Source organism: Trichoderma virens (assembly GCF_000170995.1).
Source record: "Trichoderma virens Gv29-8 chromosome Unknown TRIVIscaffold_90, whole genome shotgun sequence".
Lineage (NCBI taxonomy): Eukaryota > Fungi > Ascomycota > Sordariomycetes > Hypocreales > Hypocreaceae > Trichoderma > Trichoderma virens.
This window is the reverse complement of record NW_014013659.1, coordinates 171,674-193,835: the sequence shown is the minus strand read 5'-3', so window position 1 is coordinate 193,835 and position 22,162 is coordinate 171,674. Positions and strand designations below refer to the sequence as shown.

General features: G+C 51.5%; 7 protein-coding genes across 7 annotated transcripts; 4 read left to right on the top strand and 3 right to left on the bottom strand.

Moving 5' to 3' along the window:
• Positions 1–661: 661 nt before the first annotated feature.
• TRIVIDRAFT_40758 (uncharacterized protein) lies at positions 662–1,735 on the top strand (the record flags this gene model as incomplete). Its single annotated transcript, XM_014095150.1, has 1 exon — positions 662–1,735. The coding sequence occupies one exon, from the start codon at positions 662–664 to the stop codon at positions 1,733–1,735; it is 1,074 nt and encodes a 357-aa protein (XP_013950625.1).
• Positions 1,736–4,133: 2,398 nt separating this feature from the next.
• TRIVIDRAFT_232165 (uncharacterized protein) lies at positions 4,134–5,697 on the top strand (the record flags this gene model as incomplete). The annotated part of the gene is made up of 2 exons (XM_014095149.1): positions 4,134–4,300; positions 4,377–5,697. The coding sequence occupies 2 exons, from the start codon at positions 4,134–4,136 to the stop codon at positions 5,512–5,514; spliced, it is 1,305 nt and encodes a 434-aa protein (XP_013950624.1).
• Positions 5,698–5,852: 155 nt separating this feature from the next.
• Positions 5,853–11,741, bottom strand: TRIVIDRAFT_232164 (uncharacterized protein; the record flags this gene model as incomplete). Its single annotated transcript, XM_014095148.1, has 6 exons — positions 5,853–6,787; positions 6,869–7,114; positions 7,358–7,756; positions 8,351–9,040; positions 9,102–11,279; positions 11,346–11,741. The coding sequence occupies 6 exons, from the start codon at positions 11,739–11,741 to the stop codon at positions 6,305–6,307; spliced, it is 4,392 nt and encodes a 1,463-aa protein (XP_013950623.1).
• A 1,547-nt stretch (positions 11,742–13,288) lies between these two features.
• Positions 13,289–15,159, top strand: TRIVIDRAFT_40829 (uncharacterized protein; the record flags this gene model as incomplete). The annotated part of the gene is made up of 4 exons (XM_014095147.1): positions 13,289–13,519; positions 13,584–13,617; positions 13,680–14,830; positions 14,902–15,159. 4 exons carry the CDS (start codon positions 13,289–13,291, stop codon positions 15,157–15,159), a joined length of 1,674 nt encoding a protein of 557 aa, XP_013950622.1.
• A 383-nt stretch (positions 15,160–15,542) lies between these two features.
• Positions 15,543–17,289, bottom strand: TRIVIDRAFT_40365 (uncharacterized protein; the record flags this gene model as incomplete). Its single annotated transcript, XM_014095146.1, has 3 exons — positions 15,543–16,467; positions 16,556–17,063; positions 17,124–17,289. 3 exons carry the CDS (start codon positions 17,287–17,289, stop codon positions 15,543–15,545), a joined length of 1,599 nt encoding a protein of 532 aa, XP_013950621.1.
• A 1,933-nt stretch (positions 17,290–19,222) lies between these two features.
• Positions 19,223–20,064, top strand: TRIVIDRAFT_120417 (uncharacterized protein; the record flags this gene model as incomplete). The annotated part of the gene is made up of 2 exons (XM_014095145.2): positions 19,223–19,470; positions 19,560–20,064. Coding segments are annotated over 2 exons (753 nt in total), but the record flags the coding sequence as incomplete, so codon positions are not given.
• A 624-nt stretch (positions 20,065–20,688) lies between these two features.
• TRIVIDRAFT_195364 (uncharacterized protein) lies at positions 20,689–22,041 on the bottom strand (the record flags this gene model as incomplete). Its single annotated transcript, XM_014095144.1, has 2 exons — positions 20,689–21,776; positions 21,945–22,041. 2 exons carry the CDS (start codon positions 22,039–22,041, stop codon positions 20,689–20,691), a joined length of 1,185 nt encoding a protein of 394 aa, XP_013950619.1.
• Positions 22,042–22,162: the final 121 nt, after the last annotated feature.

The following is a 22,162-nucleotide window of genomic DNA, read 5'->3' as shown; positions in this document are numbered from 1 at the left end:
ATATCGTGCTTATTGCTATTGGATTTAGTAGCATTAGGTATATAATGATATAAATAGGATTGATCACAAGAATATACGGAGTACTCACGTTGCGTCCTAATTGTAAGGGGGAGACTTTTAGCATGGCTATTCCAAGCTTCAACCTAGGACACCTCAGGGCCGTTTGCTTTCGTTTTCCCAAACCTTTTCCAATAATTACCCGCAGAAATAAAAATAAAATTTGCCCACTCACTGTAAACAAACCATGATTCGCACAAACACACAAACAGCGATCCACGTGATCTTTTCTGCTGTCTATATAATGCATCCCCTTCCTCTGCAACCTGAACCTTCTCTTCAATCTTTCCCCCAATACAACACACTATTCATCTTCAAACCGTAAGTAACTAGTCATGGATTTTTTTTTTTTTTTTTTTTTTTTCATGAATCTGAAACTGATTGGAACATTCTCATTTAGATTCAAGATATCAAGTATTTCATCATGGAGAATCGCCGACACCTCCATACGAGTTCGGAGATCTACCCGGCGTCGCCAACGCTGGAGAAAGAGATGTCAGCTAGTCTCACTCTTCCTTCTCTCCTAGAAGCCGTGACCGAAGAGGGCTCGACAAGCAATGTTCAAGCCCATGGACTTGCCAGCCAAGAGTTGGAGCTTCACAGAATGCTCTCACTACGAAGTCAGATTTCGACTACTTCTTCTAACGCCCATCGTTATGCCGCCCCTCAATCTCAAAGCGAGCCTACTTTCAGGAAGATTGGCGCTGGCGCTTGTGGTGCCATCTTTGGACAAGACGGCAAATCCATTGTCATCAAATTAGCCAAGACAGACGATGAGCTGTCACTCTGGAACGATTACCACAAGCACACTTTGATCGCAGAGCAGTTTCGCAAATGGGACTTCAAGGATATCAAAATCCCAGAATGCTACTACTTTGTTCCAAAGGATGACCCTCACTATTTCGGCCAGCATCCAGAGCTAGCTGAGGCAGCCAAAGAAGTATGCCATCTACCTACCAGCGCTCTAGTCACCGAGCGAATCTTTCCATTGCCCAAAAATACCCGGAATCTCTTAATACACAAGTACTGTGAGCCACGAATCAAAGAGGCTGCTCTTAGAGATGCGGCGAATAAGGATTGTTTGGTGAGAGTATATCTCGGTTCAATGCAGGGCAGAAGCGGAGGACAGTTTTTCTCTTTACGAAACTTCAAGATGCACCTCAACCAGATGGTGGAACTCCAGCTACTGCTAGATGTCAAGGCAATGGCCGGTAGGATGGGTATTGCCATGGCTATCATGCATTGGGCGGCCAAAACAGACGCGCGGGATATCGAATTTGTTCTCGGCAGCTCTTCCAACAAGGTTTCAGCTCACATGAGTGCGCAAGATATTGCGAATCTTCCACGTCCAGCATACACTGGACCACCCTCATACATTAATGAAGATTTCTTCTCTCGGATCACCGATCTCTGGGTCCTGGACTTCAACCAAGTCCAGCCCATTACCATGGATGAAGCTGGCGTTGCAAAAGCCATTGAGGCGGCCAGGATCAACGATCCATATCTTCCAAAGCCTCTTGGAGCGTCTCAAATTGAAAAACATGCCTGGAATACTTTTGCTGCCAACTATATCACCGCAGCTGACATTATTCTTGGAGAAGCCAACGACCAGAGGCTGCTGATGTTGCCCCGAATGTTTATTCGAGGGCTTATTGAGCTACAGGAAAGGAAGAAGTAGAGAAAAGGACAAGGAATATGGATAAGACTATGAGTATGGATGTTGGAGTAGTAGAGTGATACTTTAGTCAGTAATGTAGTAATACAAATCATAATGAGTCTCTACCACAACATAAACTATGAACAGGAGATATCTCTCCGTGAGCTAATCCCCGTTTTTAGCTAGCCATCTGCCACAGCACTTCTATATCCGCTCTAAAAGCCGTCGCTCTGGGAAAAATACTAAGACGTAGCAGCAGCACAACCCTCTTATCTATAAAGAACTGTTTCCATTTGGAGATGGCCTCGCCTCTAATGAGGGGATCGACAACTTCCCTTCTAACCTGTGTATAAGTCAAGTGCTTTACATTTGCCTATATGGGAAGAGGACAACGAATTCGCTGCCATGTACAAGGAGTCCACTTTTGCCTCTTCAATTATTAATTACCTTAGTACTTACTCCGTAGATAGCGAAAATATCTTTGAACATGGTCCCGCTTACATAAAAAGCAAATGATTTAACAAAAGCGGACGGGTATAGGTAATTTATACAAGAATGTGTACATTAAGCCATTGCTGTACAGTAGCTACAACTGTAAGGTACAGTGGTGGTAGCAAAGAGGGGCTGTTTACATTCAGGGAACGTCTACGAGTACAAACTCCTTCCCCTTCTGAAAAACAAAATAAAAATACAGCTAGCCCATGAAGAGTAATCTACACAAGGCGTCTCTCCTTTTTTGCCGTGTCTTGATTTCTGGCATCATAAAAGTGAGCTAATCCAATTTGTTCGTATATACGAGTATCTCCGCCCCATTAAGGAGAAGCGCATTTCGTGTAACCCTTGGCGCCTTGCAGAGAAGAGAGATTGCATGATGAGGTAATGGGCAAATGGGGTGCAAGGCGCAACTGCTACTCCGTACTAATACCTGGACAATGATTGGTGCTTGGTACAATTGGCCAACTCGCTCAGCCATGATGCTAGCCGGCGTCTGTGTACTTGGGACGGAGTACGCCGTCTGGTCATTGATCCGTAAATGGTGGGCAAGGGGCGAACAAGGCACGATTAGTACCTGTAGTTCTGAGGTGCCTCGACTAATACGTAAGGGGTTGGTGCAAGCACCGGGAAGGAAAACAATACAAAAGCGCCGGTAACAGACAACCAATAATCACTCGCTGTAAAATACCTACCTAGGTAGGTAGTAAGAACATTGAATATGCTTGTCAATTAACGTTGATTTAACCTCTTGCACGGTAAATCACGGACAGATACTCCGTACTACACAAAGTAGCCCAGCGGCAGAGCGCCAAGGAGCCAAGAGCCGGCGCGAGCTACGTCAGAAACAGAAAGAGGCAGGGGCCAGCGCTTGCCAAGCATTTCTGATGGTTCTTCCTCCCAATGGCCCAATGGCCGCTGGGACGCTGGAAGGCGCCAGCCAGCCAAGCACACGACCCACTTCCTCATCCAGATCCAACATTTTGGATACAAGTGTGCAGGTACTCCGGACTCCGTTCTCCGTACAAGGTACCTGGCTGTGCACTGCCAGCTTATTGTTCTTCCATGTTGCTAAACTTGTCCCAGCCAGCATCGCAGGTGACTCCGGAATACCATCAGAGCTCCATACACTGCCCTACTGAACCGTCACCTGCTCTGTATTTCCTGGGAACCGCCTGGCAAAGCCTCTTTGCGAGTCAAGTACTAGGTAAGGTAAGCATCATCTGTCTTTCCTTCCTTCCTCCAGCATGACCACATGTCCGCATTCCTGGGATATCCAAATCTTCTCTCCTCTCCACTCTTCTCCTTTCCTCAAATTCAAATTCAAGTCATATCAAGTCAAAGGCATACAAAGGTGACGATGATTTCCTCCAGCCTCTCTCTTCTACTGTCACCTACTGCTCCATATCTACATCGTCTCATCCCCATCTCCTCATTTCGGCCCCTCGCCGCTCAGGCACAGGCATGTAGCTATGCAGCATGACCTGTTAATCACAACAAGCTTCGTCCCCGTTCAATTCCCGCCCCCTGCGACATGTGTGAGACGATACAAAAAGAAAACAGCAGATCCAATTACTTACCACCACTAGCCACGTCCAGCGACCGCCAGCGGGCTGTGCAGTGCTTGCCACGCGTCCCCCTTGGATCGACACCACTGTGGAATCCATCTTCGCCTCGATAAAACCGAGATCCGAGCAAATCGATGTCCTTATAGCAGCGCCACATCCACTGAGCGGAGAGAGATCTGAGCCTGTCCACACCTCGCCAAACCCCGGTTCGGGCTTTTAACTTTAATCCTTCCCACCTCCTGAGACAGCCAAATTCAGCTATTATACTTGCTGTTAGCCTCGCCGCTCCCTTATAGGGACCCCCCGCCTCTTCTCAACTTTTTGTCTCTTGCTGGAAGCAGATGTCACCATATCGCAGGATGTCCCGCGCCGGCTCTGAGATCAAAAGGGGAAGACCCTCGATCCGACTTATCTCGTCGTACATTTTCGACTGGATCATCCTCATCGTGGTTGCTGCAGTCGGTTACGTTCTTGGTGTCATCACGCCTAACAAGCGGCCTTTTTCCCTTGTTAATCCAGACATCTCGTAAGTCTCCTGTCTCCTCTCTGCCAAGATGTTGATCAACCTTTCTTCGCCTAGTCAGCTAACACTAGCACCCTAGTTTCCCATTTACAGAACATGAGACTGTTCCAGACTGGCTGCTCTTTGTCCTGAGCTGCGGTGTTCCTGCAGTCATCATCATTATTGTCTCCATCATCTTCGTCCCTGGGGCCACAGTGCCTAAGAATACCCCTGCTTCGCTGGTATGGAAGCGTAAGCTGTGGGAGCTGCACATTGGTCTGCTAGGACTCCTCATGTCTGTTGCTTGTGGCTTCTTCTTCATCAGCGGTATCAAGAATATGTGCGGCAAGCCTCGACCTGATCTCCTCGCGCGATGCCTACCAGACATAGAGAACGCATCAAAGTACCTGATCGGCGGCTTCCAAGGAGAGTCCAAGTTGGGCAATAGCATTGGCCAGCTCTACTCGGCGGATATCTGCCAGCAGACAGACAAGGCAAAGCTCAACGATGGTTTCCGAAGCTATCCCAGTGGCCACTCTGCCGCCTCCGCGGGTGGTCTCCTCTACCTCTCGCTCTTCCTTGCCAGCAAATTTGCTGTAACGATGCCATTTGTGGCAACGGGAACCTCTTCGTCCAGTCACGATGTGCATGCCGCATTCCCTTCTCGAATGGGATCCGCTGTTGAGCAGTATGACGACGAGGCGTCCGCTCCTATGACGGGCAAAGGGGCAAACACAAGCATTGCATACAACTCCAGCATCCAGTCTCTGCGTCGCCAGGCGGCAGCTCCCCCTGTCTATCTCCTCGTCATTACAGTGGCCCCCTTTTGCCTTGCCATCTTCATAGCAGCCTCCCGCTGGTTTGATTTCCGACACCATGGTTTTGATATTTTGTTTGGCTTTCTCATCGGTGTTTTTACTGCCATCTTCAGCTTCAGGTTTTATCATTTGCCAATCACTGTCGGAGCTGGTTGGGCGTGGGGCCCTCGCAGCCCAGATAGGGCCTTCTGGGCTGGCGTTGGCCGACTGGGTTATGTGGGTGAAAAGGATGTTGAGCGTGGCATGGCCGTTTCTACCAACTATAGGGAGTCTAGGGATATTGAGGCACACGGTGCTACCCTTTCAGTGCCCGCAACGATGAGTTATCGGTCTCCAGCATCAAGGAATGACCCGTACCAGGATGTTGAATTACACAACTTGAATGAAGGAACGAGTCAAGGGGCGCAACACAGAAATTGATTCAAGAGTTTTAAATGATACCCATCTCCCAGCGGGGAGATTGCAGTTAGAAAACAAGGGGAGTGTGCCTCGGAAGAGAAAATATTTTTCTTTTTTTTTATAGTTCTTATCTTGTTCCTTTTTAAAGGGTTAGCCACATGTCAGGAATAGTTGTGGTCTAGTAATAACATATAGATTCCTTGTATTTTTCTGTTGCATCTCAAGATTCGTGGCTACGTTAAGGAGCCTGGAAATGTATCTACGAGATCAGATGGAGTGAAGACCAAGTTACATCATCTTTTACGATGATCAACATCTTGATTCTCCTTAAAAAATTATCAAGTTGGAAACAGCATACTAGGAGAAAAGCTCGTCACAATTGAAAAGAATAAATGCGTATTAATTTAAAAATGACAAAACAATGAGAGAAAAACATCAATGCGTACATAGAGATTCAAAGCCAGAGCTTGGTTTGTTCCCCCGCCGTCGCCCCCGCCGCCCCCTGCCAAAACGCCTGTTCGTACAACAAAAAACAAAGAAAGTGCCTATGTAAACGGGGAGATTTGAAAGAGTTGGAATGACGTTAGCTGAAAGATGAAGAAACAGAAAACAAGGGAGGGCTGGTGAGTATGTGTCTCTGTGTTTGTGGTAGTCGCATAAAAAAAGCATATCTTCGTGGGTCTCTTTGGGTTTTTTTAAACTTTCAGTCCCTTCCTCATGTCCCCATGAAAAATATTTTCCTTATTTCCTTTTTGTTTTTTTCTTCCAGGTGTATGAGAATGCATTTCCTTTCTTTTCCGTCCCCACTTGCTCACATAGGTCCTTCAATCAGCCTCATGTTGCTGTTGTTCCCATCCACTCCCTCGAATTCGATGTCGTCGTCTTCTTCCTCCTCTTCTTCCTCCATCTGCTCCTCTCTGAAGCCAGACTCAATCTCCAGCTTGCGCAGCCTCCTCCGCATGTCATCTCTCTTGAGGTCCTGCCACCGCACCAGGGCCGCAGCGGCGTGGACCTTGAAGCCGTAGACGCGAGGGATGTATCGCTCGATGCTCTTGGAGGGGATGAGCGCCGGGTAGACCTGGAAGATGATGTTGTGGAAGGAGGTGCCGAAGTAGGCGCCGTCGATGGAGGCGTGGCGGGACGACTTTGGGTTGTAGAGATCCTCGCAGCGGGCGCAGTAGAGCTTGACTGGCTTGAGGTTGGGGATGTCGGAGAGGCCCATGGGGAGGAGGGGGTGGGAGTGGCAGTTGACGCGAGGGCATTTTCCAAACTCGGCCTTTTTGTACTTGTCGAGCTGTATCGAGGCAGCGCCGGTTAGCATTGATTGGACATGTGGACAGGGGAGATGGGAAGAAAGAATAGGGGGATACAGTACCATTTTCGTCAAGCCGCGTGTAGTGACAATGTATCGCGCGTGCACGAGGCCGTACAAATGTCTGGCCGAGCTCTCGATAGTCTCGCGCATATCATCGTCGCAGTCGAGGTCGAAGACATCGGTCACCAGATCGAGCGCATACTGGTAGTACTGGACCTCGGTGTTGAGGCCCGTCAGGTTGAAGCGATCCGTCAGGTAATCCTCGTCGATCTCGCAAAAGTATTCGTTTCCTCTAGATGAGATGAACTGGGTTGGGTAGCGCGTTAGCTTTGTCTGTTTGCTTTGGTCTGAAGTTTTTTCCATCTTGTTTTCCCCTTGGATTCGTGTCACAATGGCATCCCGTCTTCGTCTCTTTGGCTTTGGGCATGCACCAGCAGGAGTTGTCGGTGCCCATTGAGCTATGCTTTTGGGCTGCGGTTGGGATGGAAGGGAAGGGAGGAGGGATGGAGAGCGGATAAACAAGCTGCGGGAAAGTTAAAGGTGACTCACCCAGTCCCGCCAATAGCTGGTGTAGTCACTATCAGACTCGCTCACGTAGTCATCCATCGCAGATACACGAGAAGCGAAGACGAAGGAGAAGCTGAAGAGGTCGAAGAAGGCAGAGGGACGAGGCTGCAGCAACAGGCAGCAAGCGTCAACAAGGCAGAGGAAAAGCCGGGCTGAAGGAGGCGATAATCGCAGAGTCAGGCCGCGATCATGCCCGTGAGGCGAGGGCGAGAGGCTCGATGTTTTCAGAGGCCGAGTCGCGCGGCAGATGCTGGATTCGAGGGCGAAATGGCCGTTGAGTATCTCGACTTTTGGGAGCGATGGCGGTTGGCGGTTGATGGTGGGGGTGCGGGATTGTTTCTTGGGCGATAACGTGACTGCAGTTGCTGCTAGTGGCCAGTGCTAAGACGAGGCGTGTCTGTTATTATTCTGTGCCAGCCCAGCCGCGATAACGTTTGGCTGAGTTGAGGTGAGGATACGGCGATTGATTCAGCCATTGTTTATTTCTAAACACCTTAAAAAAATTACATAATTCGCTATGATGAATATTAATTAAAATCCAGATTGAAAAGAGATGGCTTTTCCCTATATTGATTCATGGCATGGCATCAAGCTCACTCACACAAGGAACAAAGGACAAGCAGTATCCCGGCTCAAGACTCTTGGGACTCTCATTAATATCTAGATCCCTTTATAGATGCCACTTTATTCATCAAGAAAGGTAGCAATATATACACTAGAATGTATATCCTTTATACATCTTGTCGGCTTGCTGCTCCTTTTGCCTTCTTTACCCAAAACAATCCCGCATCTCATCCGTTTCGCCGATTCAAACCCATAAAAACAACAGCCCTCTAAGGAAATAAAAAATTGAAGAAGAAACAAGAAAAACAAGAAACCCGTCATCGTAATGATCGACATCTATCCATCCCATGCAGCCATCAGCGTCCCTGTATGCCCTTTTCATCACATCTTTCATCCGTCCAAAGGACTGACAGTCGAACCCATGCTGCTGGCGTCGCTGGGGGACCGTATATCAGATCCTGTTTCGTCGTCGCTACCATTCTTGCTGCGTCCGTTGGTAATAAACCCCAGCCCCGTTACCGGAAGCTCCAGTCTGCTTGAGATGCCATCTCGGCTAGGCACCTGCGTAACGTTGGCCATCTTCATGGCTTCTTTGAGAATCTCTCCGGTTTCATCCATGGCGGCGAGGAATCTTGCGAGTTCTTTGCATAGTTCCCAGTCTCCTTCTCTTATTGCTCTTGTCAGAACTCGGACAGACTGTTCCAAGGACGCGTCCAGCTCATCCAAGGTATGCAGAATGATGAGATATCCGCCCGCCGTCTTGAGCGACCCCCGTTGCAATGATTCTTCAAACAGCTCTTGCGCTGGAGGGAGATAGGCGAAAAGCGTCTTCCACTGTCGGACCTCTGTTTTTCTTGTGCACTGTAACACGATATCTAGGTACTCCTTAGAAGATGACAGTAGGGACAAGACACGCGGCAAGACAGCATCTTCCGGCTTCGGCGATGTGTCTGCTTCTTCGTCCAGCACACGATGAAGTAGCACCTCTAGCCCATGGGAGAAATACTCCAATCCTTCGTATTGCTGAGACAAATTCGCCGCTTCGACTGTCATGTTGTTGCCGAGATAGAACCGTAGCACATCTGGTAGAACAAGGTGCGTCTGCAAAAAAAGAGGTGTGAGTAATATAACTTTCGTTAATACCAGAGCCTTGCTGACTTACCCTGATTGCGAAGTGAAAGAAGGAAAAGTTCACATCGCGTCGCTGCACCAAGTCCGACTCCACACCAAGAACAATGCCCTTTTCCAGCAGGATAGACAATGGGTAAAAGTCGACGTCTACGGACACCGGTGCCGGCAAATCTCTCCCACCGCCGTCTCCGCCCGCTGCTACCAAAAGCTCGTTGATATCGGCCCACGCTTTAATCTCCATACCGTCAAACAGCCAAAGGGAGTCGCGGAGAGCTGGCGGTCCATACCGCGATTGGGTCTCTTCGGGGGAGTGATTGACGTTTAGAGGGGGCTGGTCTCGCATGCTCACATGATACTCTACGTTCTGCGCAATCATCCGCATATCGTACTTGAGTTGGCCATCCTCGTTGAGTGAGGGGCTCAACAATACTAGCTTGCCATCGACGAGGAAGAGCACAGATGCAACAGCCACATCCTGAGAAGGATCTCCGTCGCTGAGCTGGTTGTCCGGCAAGATCCAGCTAAGTCCTCGGACTCTGGCAGGGGATCGCACAATTCCGTGAAATGCAATCTGGCCCACCTGGATGAGGCGGACTGACCCGGCCGTCGGGACAAAAATGTAGTGATACAAGAGATTCTCGTAGGTATAGACGAGGAGGGAATCTTCACCAGAAGTCGTGATTAGAACCACAGGAGCAGGTAGCCGCTCGGTGTGCAGGATATGGGAGGTGTCCAGCGCCGCCTCGCGTGAATACAGCCGGAGCTCAAACGTCCGGTTGTCTTCTATTGCAGCGACCAGTATATGCTGGTACCAGCACATACCACCCCGGACCGCGAAGGCGTTTTCCATCGCCTCGTCGGTGAATGTCTTCCATCGCCCGCTGTTGACGCTGTAGTGGGCCAATCCCCGGCGACCAGCTACCGCAACATAGCGTCCATCCGGTGAAATGACTGTCTGGCGGATGGGCCACTGGTTAAGAAGGTATGACGATGGGATTCTTGAAGTGTGCCACAAAAATGGTTCGGCCGATATGCTGGTCAAGTCAGGCAGATCATAGCCTCGGTATATCATGACGCTGGTTGGCGTCTGTAGAACTGTACGAAAGACATTGGCCTCGTTGTAGCAGCCCGTGATGGCATTTTTTGCCATCTCAAGCGACCATACGGCTTCATGCTGTCGCCCTATCAGAAGAACCTCAGAGCCGCCGCTAGCCCAAACTGCGCCCTTGACGCCTGAAAGCCAGTGCTCGCCATTCAGGGTCGATATGCTGGGTTCCGCTCCAAAGCTATTACTTCCTAGCTTGCCAAACATGCTCCAGGTAGACCAGCCTTTTTCGAAGCCTGCAAAGAGACAGTATCCGTCGGGCGAGTACGCCAACGTCGTAAAGGAACCCGCCGTCGATATTGAGAAAGGCATGCGATGGGCGTGGGAATACACAATGTTGCCTTCGTAATCTCTGACCGAATAGACATGGATTGCACCATCCGAGCAGCCAACGGCGATGAGTGAAAATCGAGCGTTAATGACGGCGCGTACGGCTTGTCCCCTCGATTCTTGCGGAATATGGAAGCAGTGCCCCTTGAAGAGGCGTTTTGCCTCGGCGCTGTCGGGGTCCTCTTCAGTTGTGGTTTTTCGTTGCTGGCGCTGAACAGCATATGCTCGCCCATCACTTGTGATCCAGGTGGTCAAATTCATCGGCCGGTCATGGGTCATTTCCACGATAGACGCCCTCTTCTCCACCCAGCCCATGCGGCTCAAGATCTCCGTCCTGGTTTGGTTTCCGCTGCTGTCGGGCGTCCAGCGAATGCATTGCACTGCAGCTGGCTTTCTTGTTGCAACAACCAGTTCGTCGTCAAGGGCAAGAGCACTCTCGATGCCGGCGTCAACCTTGATAACCATGCGGAATCGTACGCTGACATCGCGAACCCCGCCCCCCTCGCCCGGACCCCAAAGAATCTGATCAGGTCGCAGATGGGACTGTGGGCCAATTAGGCTTTGTTTCCTCCTCTGTACGTTGTGGTAGTTTGCAAAGTGTGGTTTATAGACTCTCGACTCGCCATCGGTCGCTATCGAATAGGTAATGAGGTATCCCTTGGAAGTATGAACCACGAGAATGGCGGAATCAGGGCGCAGCAGAAGGTCAACATTAGTGCCGTAGGACTCCAAGGACGCTTCGGATCGAACAACTAGTGCGAGGACAACCGCAGGCTGAGGGAAGTTAGACAATGCAGCCGGCAATGGGATCAAGATGGCATTGAACAGAAATATACATACCTTGGTTTGCCATAGTGTGATGGATGTTGCCGTGATGACAGCAAACATCTGGCCGGTGCGGGCAATGCGCAGCGCAAGTATCGGGTCCTTGACGGGCACCTTTCCATCATCAGTCGTCTGGCTCTTCGCAGCAGCGCCATCTGGAAAGAATTCGTAGCGCTCAACCGGTTTGACGGCCGGCGTTTTCGGCGTCATGGGGGTTGGAGGCGGCTGCGCATCCTCGGATTCGTCGTGCTGCGGCGCCGTGACCGGCCGCGCACTGGCCTCAGGCTGGGGCGATGCTAGAGACGATCCCGAATGGCTCTGCAGGCCATCGTAGGAAACGAAGATGCTGGCATCCGAAGCTCTGCTGCTGCTGGTGGCATGGACGCGCGGAGTTCCAATGGGCCAATACATGGCGGAAAGCCCAGTCTCGTCAGCTATCGGGGGTTCACACAGCGCAAATGCTCAGTCATTTCCGGAGCTGCTGGTTCATGACAGGGTCGCTGCGCTCATTGGCGCCAGATTGCTGCAATGCGGAGGGGATTCGCTGTTGAGGCCATGGTTTTGGCATGGGCAAGTTGCAGGGAGGCTCCGTCACTGGGAAGCTTCGGTTGCATTATGTAAGCAGTGAGGAGTTGAAGCAGTGCAGTGCAGACTGCTACTTTCATTTTTGCGGGGGTGGTGATGGTTTCATTAGGTACATGTACTTTTGCATCAGTGAAATACCAAGCCATGCGCTTATCAGGATGGGTGAGCAGTTCCAAGGAATGGATAACGAAGCCAGTGGACGTTGTGTCATGGAGAAATGGTGTTGCGTTGCGTTGTGCCGTCCATCTCCCATCTTCAACCCAAGCTGCGAGATCTTGGTCAGAACTAGTATAAGCCAACAGACTTGGTTGAGATCTAAGTAATCAAGATGAGCCAATGAATATCATCAGCTGCCATCTATTCCATCCTCCCCGCCACGCCGATTATCAGGGGCACCAAGCCCATCAATGCCGGCATGTACAAGTCGTAGTATTGGTGTATACTGATAATCCCTGGCACCTTGTAACTGGATGTGGGCACAGGCATTTACTATCTACTTGGATACATTGGTATGCATTAATCCAGAGCTCAATGTCAGAAAATTACAAATAAACCATCTTCCCGTGCATGTAATATATCCTATCAAATCTCTGTAAATACACGTGTAGACAAAACATGCTCCGCAGATATGGAAATCAGCTGCCGCTGTCGGATGTCGAATCGTGCTGGCTTCATCTCACGATTACTACCCAAGTAGGCAGTATCCCACACACTCCCCTAAAATAGTCTCTCCAAGATCCCTCTCATGTTATCGTCAGGGCGCGCCACAGCGTACAAGTACGTAATTAGCGGGTCAGATCACTGTTGGAGAAGCGCCAATGCCGTAGCAGAGAATCGCGGGATACTGGCGGTTACAAACGGCGGAACCCCGATCCCGGCGCCTCCCCCGAAATGGCCGGCCGGTCCCCCCAACTATCGCGTAAAGGCTCGCTGCTAATGGGGAGGAGATGCCAATTATGGAGCGGTTGACAAATGCTTCTCTTCTACTATAGGCCGGGTTTATTGCATTATCGATATCGAGTTGGGGAAATGGGTTGGAGGGGCTGGAGATGCATATGCAAGTGTATCGCTATCAACGCCTTCCAAACCTCTACTTTGCTCACCTCCCTTTTCCTCCTTCATTCCTACTTGTCCGTGTACCACACATTTCCTGTGCGACACTGTCGTCAATAGCCTTCTCTTATTTACACAGTCTGTTTGCACTCACTCCCAGCCAGACATCTTGCCTACCCGCGCAGAGCAACAGCCCATACCAAGTGGCGACTTATAGCTGATATACACACATACACAGCAGACGAAGCTATAAGCATCCCGGCTGGATATAAGCCGCCACCATGCTCCCCATCACAAAAGCGGCCCGTCTCAGGGCTCTCATGGCCTCTCGCCAGGGCGTCGTCTCGATATCCAGCCGCACAGTCAGACCATTGCACAGCAGATCAAGCCATCTCTACAGCGCCGAAGCAGCTGCCACAGCTCAGCCAGCAACACATCAAGTTGATTATGCACCTTCACTGCTCGGTGAGATCGCCGCGAGAAGAGCCAAGGCGGGAAAGCTGGTAGCAGGCATTGCTGCTGCATCTGATAGTGACATGTTCAAGGGACCCGTATGTGTGATATGACTAAAATGGAAGTGAAGAGAGCACAGCTGACTTGCCACTTGCCTGATAGCAAACGGGAAAACCGAAAGCGAAAAGATGGGACAGTATGTCATAGACATATCAAGCATACACACCAAAGCATTAGTTCATTGGCTGATAATTACAGATCACCTCACTGCTGAGAGCAGATCGAGGGAGCCCTGCTCTCTCAAGCAAGCTGCCAAGCATCTAAAACAGCCCGGACTCATCTCCCTCGGCGGCGGCCTGCCCTCCAGCGAGCTGTTCCCCCTCGATGAACTCGACATGAAAGTTGCCATGCCGCCAGACTTTTCGGAGAAGGCAACGACCACTCACGGACAAAGGGTCACCATCGGCAAATACGACGCCCGCGATCGTGACGGCACCTACGATCTGTCTATCGCGCTCAACTATGGCCAGGCCACAGGATCTGCTCAGATGCTTCGATTCCTTACTGAGCACACCGAGATTGTTTGCAAGCCGCCCTACGCTGACTGGAGAATCTGCCAGACTATTGGCAGTACCGGAGCATTGGAACAGGCGCTGCGCATGTTTTTAGACAAGGACCGTGGTGATTCCGTCTTGACGGAAGATTTTAGCTTCTCGACGGCTTTAGAGACCATCGCTCCCCTGGGTGTCAAGGCTTATGGCATCCCGATCGACGAACAAGGTCTCATCCCCGAAGCCATGGACGAGCTTCTCACCAACTGGGACGAAACCGCAAGGGGATCCAGAAAGCCGCACCTCTTATACACGGTTCCCTCGGGACAGAACCCAACCGGAGCAACTCAGGGCCTCGAGAGGAGGCAGGCCATCTACCGAGTTGCGCAAAAGCACGACATATTCATCCTGGAAGATGAGCCGTACTACTTCCTCCAGATGCAGCCGTATACGGGCCGCGGCCAGCCCGATGCCCCTGCGCCGAGCAATGTTGAGGAATTCGTCTCATCTCTCATTCCCACATACGTCAGCATGGATGTCGACGGCCGAGTAATGCGAATGGATTCTCTTTCAAAGGTTCTGGTCCCGGGATCCCGTCTTGGATGGATCGTCGCCTCGGAGCAGATTGTCGAAAGATACCAACGCCACGCCGAGGTCGCCAGTCAAGGACCAAGTGGCTTCTCACAAGTCATTGTCCACAAGCTGCTGGATGAGACATGGGGCCACGAGGGTTATCTGCGGTGGTTGATGAACCTGCGGCTGGAGTACACCAAGAAGAGAGACGCGCTGCTAGCTGCTTGCGAGGATAACTTGCCGCGGGATCTCGTCAGCTGGACGCCTCCCGCCGCGGGCATGTTTGTAAGTTTCGGTCATTTCCTTTCTCTCTTTCAAGCTACTACGAATTTGAAAGTAACTAACTCTTTTCATAGTTGTGGTTTACTATTGACCACACCAAGCACCCCAAGGCGGACAGCAGCAGCCTTTTGGAGATTGAGCAGGAAATCTTCGATTCGTGCATCAAGAGCGGCGTGCTCGTCGCCCGAGGATCATGGTTCCTCACGGAAAAGGACTCTGCTCTGCCAGGCCTGTACTTCCGTGCTACGTTTGCTGCGGCTAGCGCTGAGAACATGAACGCGGCTATCGCGAGATTTGGCCAGGCCGTCAAGGATAGCTTTGGGAGGAAGTAAGACAAGGGACAATGATTTGTTTATGTATTGGAATTTACATGATGGAGAAGGTTAAGGCGTATGATGATGAAACGTCTGTTTTTTATTGTTCATTTTGTGTTCCATTTAACTAAAGGGGGGACACACAGGTTGCACTACCATGCATTACTACAAGATGTAGTTACAAACCGAAAATTAGGAATTGTTTCAAGGAACTCGCAGGTTCTAGTATCATCAAGACAAACTTTCCATTTTGATGCATTATTTGGCTGTTACATGTGAAGAATATGTTATTTTTACAAAAAGAGAGGAGAAGACTACTTACTACCTCACCCTTTTTTATTCTCCTTTTTCTTTCTTTTTTTTTTCTTTTACTTGATACAAGCAAGTGATATATCTGCTCATTAGTCATTCTTAGCCTCCCAGAAGGCCACATGCACTCCTGGTCCAGGAGACAAGACAATATCCGACTTCAATAGCGGCTGGCTGTCATCAATCTCGTGCATGAAGCTCTGGACGCGATCAAAGCGCTGGAAGATGCGGCACAGCGTATATCCAATCTCAGTGAGGGCAAACTGCTGGCCAATACAGAAGCGCGGGCCGGCGTTGAAAGGGATGTAGTCGTGCGGCCGGGGATGCCAGACGGCCCAGCGCTCGGGGCTGAAGATGGCCGGGTCGGCAAAGGATTCCGAGATCGGGGGGTAGAGGTCAGGGCGGCGTTGCATGACGATGGTCGAGTATGCGACTTGTGTGTCCTTGAGGATGGATAGGGGTTCGGTCCCGTCGGGGCCGCCGCCGCGGGGGAGGGTCGTGTCTTTGAGGGCGATGCGGACGTTGAATGGGACGGGAGGGTATAGGCGGAGTGTCTCGTTGAGAACGGCGCGTAGATAGGACATTTCCTTAAGATGCTCGTAGGTGGGCAGCTGATGGGTGCCAACGGTGGTGAGGATCTCGCTGCGAAGACGCGCGACGACTTCCGGGTGGCGGCTCAATTCGTACATGGCAAACGACAGGGCCGAGGCGGTGGTATCACGGCCAGCCAGCAGGATGGAGAAGATCTGGTCGCGCATCAGCTTGGGATCGCGGGTGAAGCTGGCGAGCTCATGCAGAAAGGTGTAGTCGCGGTCGGATTTTGTGTGGGCGGCCAGTTCGTCTGGGCTCATGCTCAGGACACCCTGGATGATGGGGTTGACGAGGTTTTCAATGTCTCTGATGGCGGCGTGGTAGGCCTTCTTGGGGATGAGCCAGCGCAGCTTGGAGATGCGGATCATGATGTTTTGGATGCGCTGGACTTCGTTGAAGGAGTGCATGATGGTTTGCTCAGGGGTTCTGCGGCAGGAACATGGTCAGCTGCGGCATATACTCTCCTTTTGCTGCGCCATGAAAGAGACAGATTATGAAGAGGAAGTAAACATACGTCAGACATTTGATATCGGTGCCCAGTAGAAAGTCGGCGGAAGCGTCGAGTGTATATCGATAGAAGAGATCCTTCATGTCGACACGTCGTCCGTCAGCCCGAGCGAGATCAACAGGCTGATCCTCCCCATCCAACGGGCCGCCATTGGCTATGGCCTTGAACAGTATCTGTACGTGCTTCTCAAAGCAATGCAAGTCGCTGACGCGGTCCCTGGAGAACTGCGGCCTCAGGAGCTGGCGGCTGTCGTGCCAGCGCGCGCCGTCGACAGTGAAGATGCTGTCGCCGAGGAAGTCGGACCACTCCTCATGGAACCGCTTCCCCTTGCCAAAGTCGTGGAACTGCGTTGCGAGCATAGCCTTGATGTTCTCGGGGTCACCCGTGAAGCAGACTCGCTCGTTGAGGATGCGCATCTCGATGGTCCAGAACTGACTGAAGAAGACGTCTCTCCATAGCTCGAGGTTCTGCTGGGCGATGGTGGAGCGAATACCGTGGTAAAGAAAATCCAGGCCTGTGAGATAGATTAGCAGATTTGTCCTTGTATGTTGAGAGGTTAGTGGGTATGGTTTACCAAACGGAAGAAGAGGCTTTAGAGAAGGGCCATAGTTTCCGAGGCTCTTGATTTTCCGGTGCTCTTGTATGCGGCCTATGGTCATCAGAGCTGCCCAAACGACAACCGTGGCGAGGGGAATTGTCTTGATGGAGGCATTCTCCACTAGAGCTTCGACGAAGCCCATTTCTTCTCTCGTTTTAATGAGAGCTGCTATATCGATCGTATACTGTTGATTATATGACGCAACCTTGAGCCATAAATGACTCTTGACCACAAGCTAGAAGCTACCGGTCTATTCAAGTCAAATCAGTCATGAGAAGCTCGTCAAGCGCAAAAATGAAAATCTACGATGAGCTTTTCTTACTCGCAGATTCACAATCACGGCTCAATACAGCCAAAGGACGAGAGAAAGAGTCACGATCAAGAGCAAGAACTAGTTAGACGAGAAGCCCCGGGACGAACCGCGGCTGATCCAGATACGCATGGTTAAGACTAAAACTAAGGCACATGTCCAAGGACGAGGTATTCTGAGAAGGGAAAGTATACGCGGAGCGGCTGGGCTACCAACATGGTGTCGATGTGCTTCCTTCGGGCCCTTCCGGGGGTGCTAAACTAGCGGGCGGAGGCAAACGGTCGGTTTTTGATGCCTCATTCGTCTCTACGAATATGTTATTACGACGAATAATGATACAAAGATATGTAATTCAGCTGTGAAGTCATTCAATTATGCCATTCATTTCTGAATATACATGTACATTAATACGGCAGAGGTGGTATCATGTACTTGACCCCCGCCGCGCCAAGTAACCCTGTTGGATGCGTGACTAGTATTTATCCAGTGAGTTTACGCGGGGATACGAGGTATAGGTTTGACTATTGTTATTAGCCTGTTCGCTTCGGAAGTTATTACTGCAATATCTGTACTGTGCAGTATGTAGACGGATCGAGATGATCTGGACACGGAGGATCGGGACAACTCGGTTCGGCTCCGGCGCCCGAACAAAGCACCGCACCGGCGTGGGGGATTTCATTTCTGTCAGAACTGGTTTCGGAACTTGATTTTGAACTACTTTAGTTTAACATGAGCTACAATTATTGTTGAAGACATGATATGCTTCTAGGCTATGGTATCTGACCTAGAAAGTCAGGCATTGGGCTGGCAAGCTTCGAGGCAGAGCTACCCTGCACTCCGCAAATAGTTGCTCATGACAAAGTAACTCCTCGCATGTCGGTGTTGGACCTTTTGTTGCGTAGTTCATACTATGTAGGATTCTTGCAATTGACATGATAATAACCGGGTAATATCCACACGAACGCCGCATAGCTTCCAATAAACTGCGATTCACAAATGAAGTGCCCACCACCTTGGATGTATGCTACGATCCTTCATCTTCCCCGCCATGACGCGATGGCTGGAAATCTACCAGGGTAATCCTTCCTTGCACAGTGTCTTTTCGTAGTCTATTTTAAAGTCGACGCCTCTCTCACCCTATGGTCCATAAGAACTTCCACAAGATGCAATGAATGACTCTGATAATACTACACAGCAGCGATTGGTGTCAGGACTCGTACACACGACAACCCCATGGCACAAATCGCCCCGAGACATCACTGTCCATTTTAAAACGCAAGAATTCCAGACCTGCCTCTTGTTAGCCCATGAATTAAACAGCACAGCTGTCTAGTTGTCTTGGAAGACAAACAGCCGGATCGGGAGAATCAAAACAGAGCAAAGTGGACCAGGCTTAAGACAAGATGAATCAATGCTGAAGACTTTTTTTGCCTCGAATACCTTTCCATGACCATCATTTTTAGTTTACCCTACAAAATACAAGATATAACATTTACAACATCTGATAAGATCTCAATCAATCAGATACTGAAAATCATCCATCAAGGCGTAGATAGAGTTAATTCGTACTAGTGCCGCCAGTCCCACCAGCCACGAGGCAAGCCCACACCAAGCTCCGTCATAGGCAATGCTTCAACCTCCAACCTCAACCTCATACTCTCTCTCCCTCTCTCTCTCTCTCTCCATATTCTCACCACCTCTCCCAGCCAAACCCCCCCTCTATACCACAGCCATGTCCAGCTTCCCGCCCGACTCTCACGCCCCAACACCTCCCATCCTCCCCCCCAAGCCCAGCAGCCAAGAGCCCAGCCGCATCAGCACGCCAGCCTCCGGCGCACCTCCGCCTCCGCCGTCGTCCTTGTCCGAAGCGGGGCAGCAGTACCGGACCTCGGCGATCCCAAGCGTCTCTTCAGCAGCCGGGCCGACGCCGCCTCCTCCGTCCGCCGTCGCGAGAGCCGCCGAGGTCCCTGATCCGGGCGACCAGTGGCTGCCGCAGGTGCTCCAGGACAAGTCGTGAGCTTTACCCTCATCCCGTTCCTCTTCTCCTCCTCCTCAGAAGAAAAAAACAGCTTGCTAACCGCCTCGAAATTGGAAACAAACAGCAAGCAAGACATTGCCGACATCCTCACCAGCCCAGCCCTCCTCAACGGCCTCACAAACGCCCCCTCGTCCATCCACCCCTCCCTGCTCGCCTCCCACCAGGCCCTCGCCGCCTCCCTCGCCGCAAACACAGACCTCGCCGCCCGCCTCGCCGACCAGGAATCCCGCCTCGCCCGCCAGCGCTCCGCCGCCCAGGCCCAGCTGCTCTCCATGCACGCCCTCGAGCGCCAGTGGCGCCAGAAGCAGTCCGACATGGACCTCGCCCTCGCCCGCTTCAGCCCCGCCGCGCTGTACCAGCTGCTCGGCCAGAGCGTCCAGGAGCAGGCCCTCGTCTGCCAGGCCATGGAGGAGAGTTTCCTGGACAGCGACGGCGTTGATGGCGGGGAGACGTCGGAGAGGGAGGCGGCCGAGTGGATACGGCGGTATAGGGAGGCCAAGACGCAGTTTTATCTGAGACAGGAGCGTAAAGAGCGTTGGGACGAGGGCCGCGTTGGCGGTTGGAGGTGAAGTGTGCTTTTTTCTTTCTTTTACTTTTGGGAGGTGAGCCTGGCGTTTGGGGTGAAAACAGCGGTTCTGTCTAGCCTCCTCTTTGGGCATGCACTCTCTCATTGTTGACGAACATCATCTTGATTCGTAATTAGACGGCGATCTGTATGATATATATCCCCAGGGCAGAGCTTCTACTTTCTAGTTAGATTCATTACGTCTAGATGTAAAGGAGAGACATTGGGGCTCGTCTTTACATAACAGTATACATGTAGTCAACTCTGTACAAGCAAGTACATGGATGAAAGCATCTTGCAGGAATCTAGACCTATATGAAGCTTCACTTAGAAGCAGCCAAGTATTGGACGCCACTATCTATATGGTGGATTATACATGTCGTTTTTTTTGTTCTTAGACAGAGAAAAAATAAAAAAGAAGTCTATCATCAAGGACTCTCTGTCTCTCTAATGTGGCCTTGATAAAAAACGATTGCGTTCAAGGGTATCGTATCAATGTTACAAATGTTGACAACAGGCTATGCAATGCTGGGAATTTGGTTTTTTTTTTTCTTTCTCTCTCTTTCTTCTCAAAAAGTCTCTTTCATCCTTTGTCAAGAAAAGAAAAAGAAGCGCTGTGTCTCAAAGGTCAAAGGCCCAGGCCCACACCCAAGGCACTAAACGGGCTCTTGATCATGTCTGGGCTTCGAGGGCTCATGGGCAGGGCAAACAGATCATCCTCGGCATCTTGGCCATCAGGCTGCTGTGGAGGAGCTGCGTTGCCTCGAAGGGCAGCATCAAGGGACATCGGGCCGGTTGGGCGGCTGCGCGAAATGGCCGAGAAGGATGAGACGGCAATGTCACCTCCTAGAGGGGACAGCATGTGGGACTGGCTCTCGGGGCTGGTAAATGTGTTTGCTGTTTCGGGAGAACTTTGTATTAGTCCGAGATCACGAGCACAAACCGCATGAGATAGGCATATGTATGAGATGCTTTTCTGGGGCTTACCTGCTGGGCTCGGCACCAGATCTGCCGGCGAAGTGGCCAGACGCAAGCCCTTGAGCTTGTCACCAAGGCGTCCAGTGACTGGAGAGCGGGGAGTCATGGTGGTAGTAGGAACGGGAGACGGGGCAGCACGTAAGAAGTTGTCCACGATCCACTGCTTCTCTGCCAGAGCCATCTCCAGGCCCACACTCTCAGCGTTTGCCCTCATCTCGGCCTCCATCTCGAGCTCCAGCTCCCTCAGGCGCTTCTTGGCCCATATCGTGTGTAGGACGCCCCGTGGCCCAGATTCCGCTTGGAAGTGCTCAGGGAAGATGGCCGGCAGCGGCTTGAGGATCAGGCTAGGCCGTCCAGGACGCGCAATCGTCACCGTGGCTGGCACCGGCGCGTCAGGAGGCAGCATGAAGTACACTCGGCGCCTGGCATCGTCCTCATCGGTGTCTCTGGCCGGCAGGAAGGTCGACTTGCCGGTCCACGACACCTCCCAGACAGCGGCGTCGACAACAGGGCTCGAGGGAACGCGGGCTGGCGCGGCTAATGCATCGCCGGCATGGCTATCATGAGATTGAGGCCCGACCTTATCGCTGGAGGCGACGTCGACGCTAGCATTCGTCGTATCTTGACCGGACAGGGTGGGGGCTGCTGCGGCGCCAGGATACCACTCGACCATCAAGATCTTGGTGCCGTGATCGCTAAACTCGAACCGAGCCAGATGGGTTGCGACAGGAGCCGCGTCTGAGCTTGCGTCAGGGGCTGTGAGAAGCTTGTCCTCGGCATCGTCCCTGGCGACAACAGCGCTGTCGACGGCGGCGGGCGAGGTCACAGCCAGGCCGTCAGGATGAGGTTGCTGCTGCTGCTGCTGCTGGTCCTGGTGCTCAGATTCGTCATGCTGCTGCTGGTGACGCTCAAGGCCAAGCTCAGGCTCGGCGTCATGCTTGAGTTGATGCTCGTGCTCAGCATCAGCAGCAGGCGGCCGAGGAGGCCCCGAAGATGGGTCCATAGCGAGAAAAGCTGATAAAGGGCAAAAAAATGAGACACCCCGTACGGCAGAGGCTCGTTGGGTCAGAGGTCCAAGTGATGTGTAGCGGCAATGTCCGCTCGCCCGGGGGCTCGGTGACACT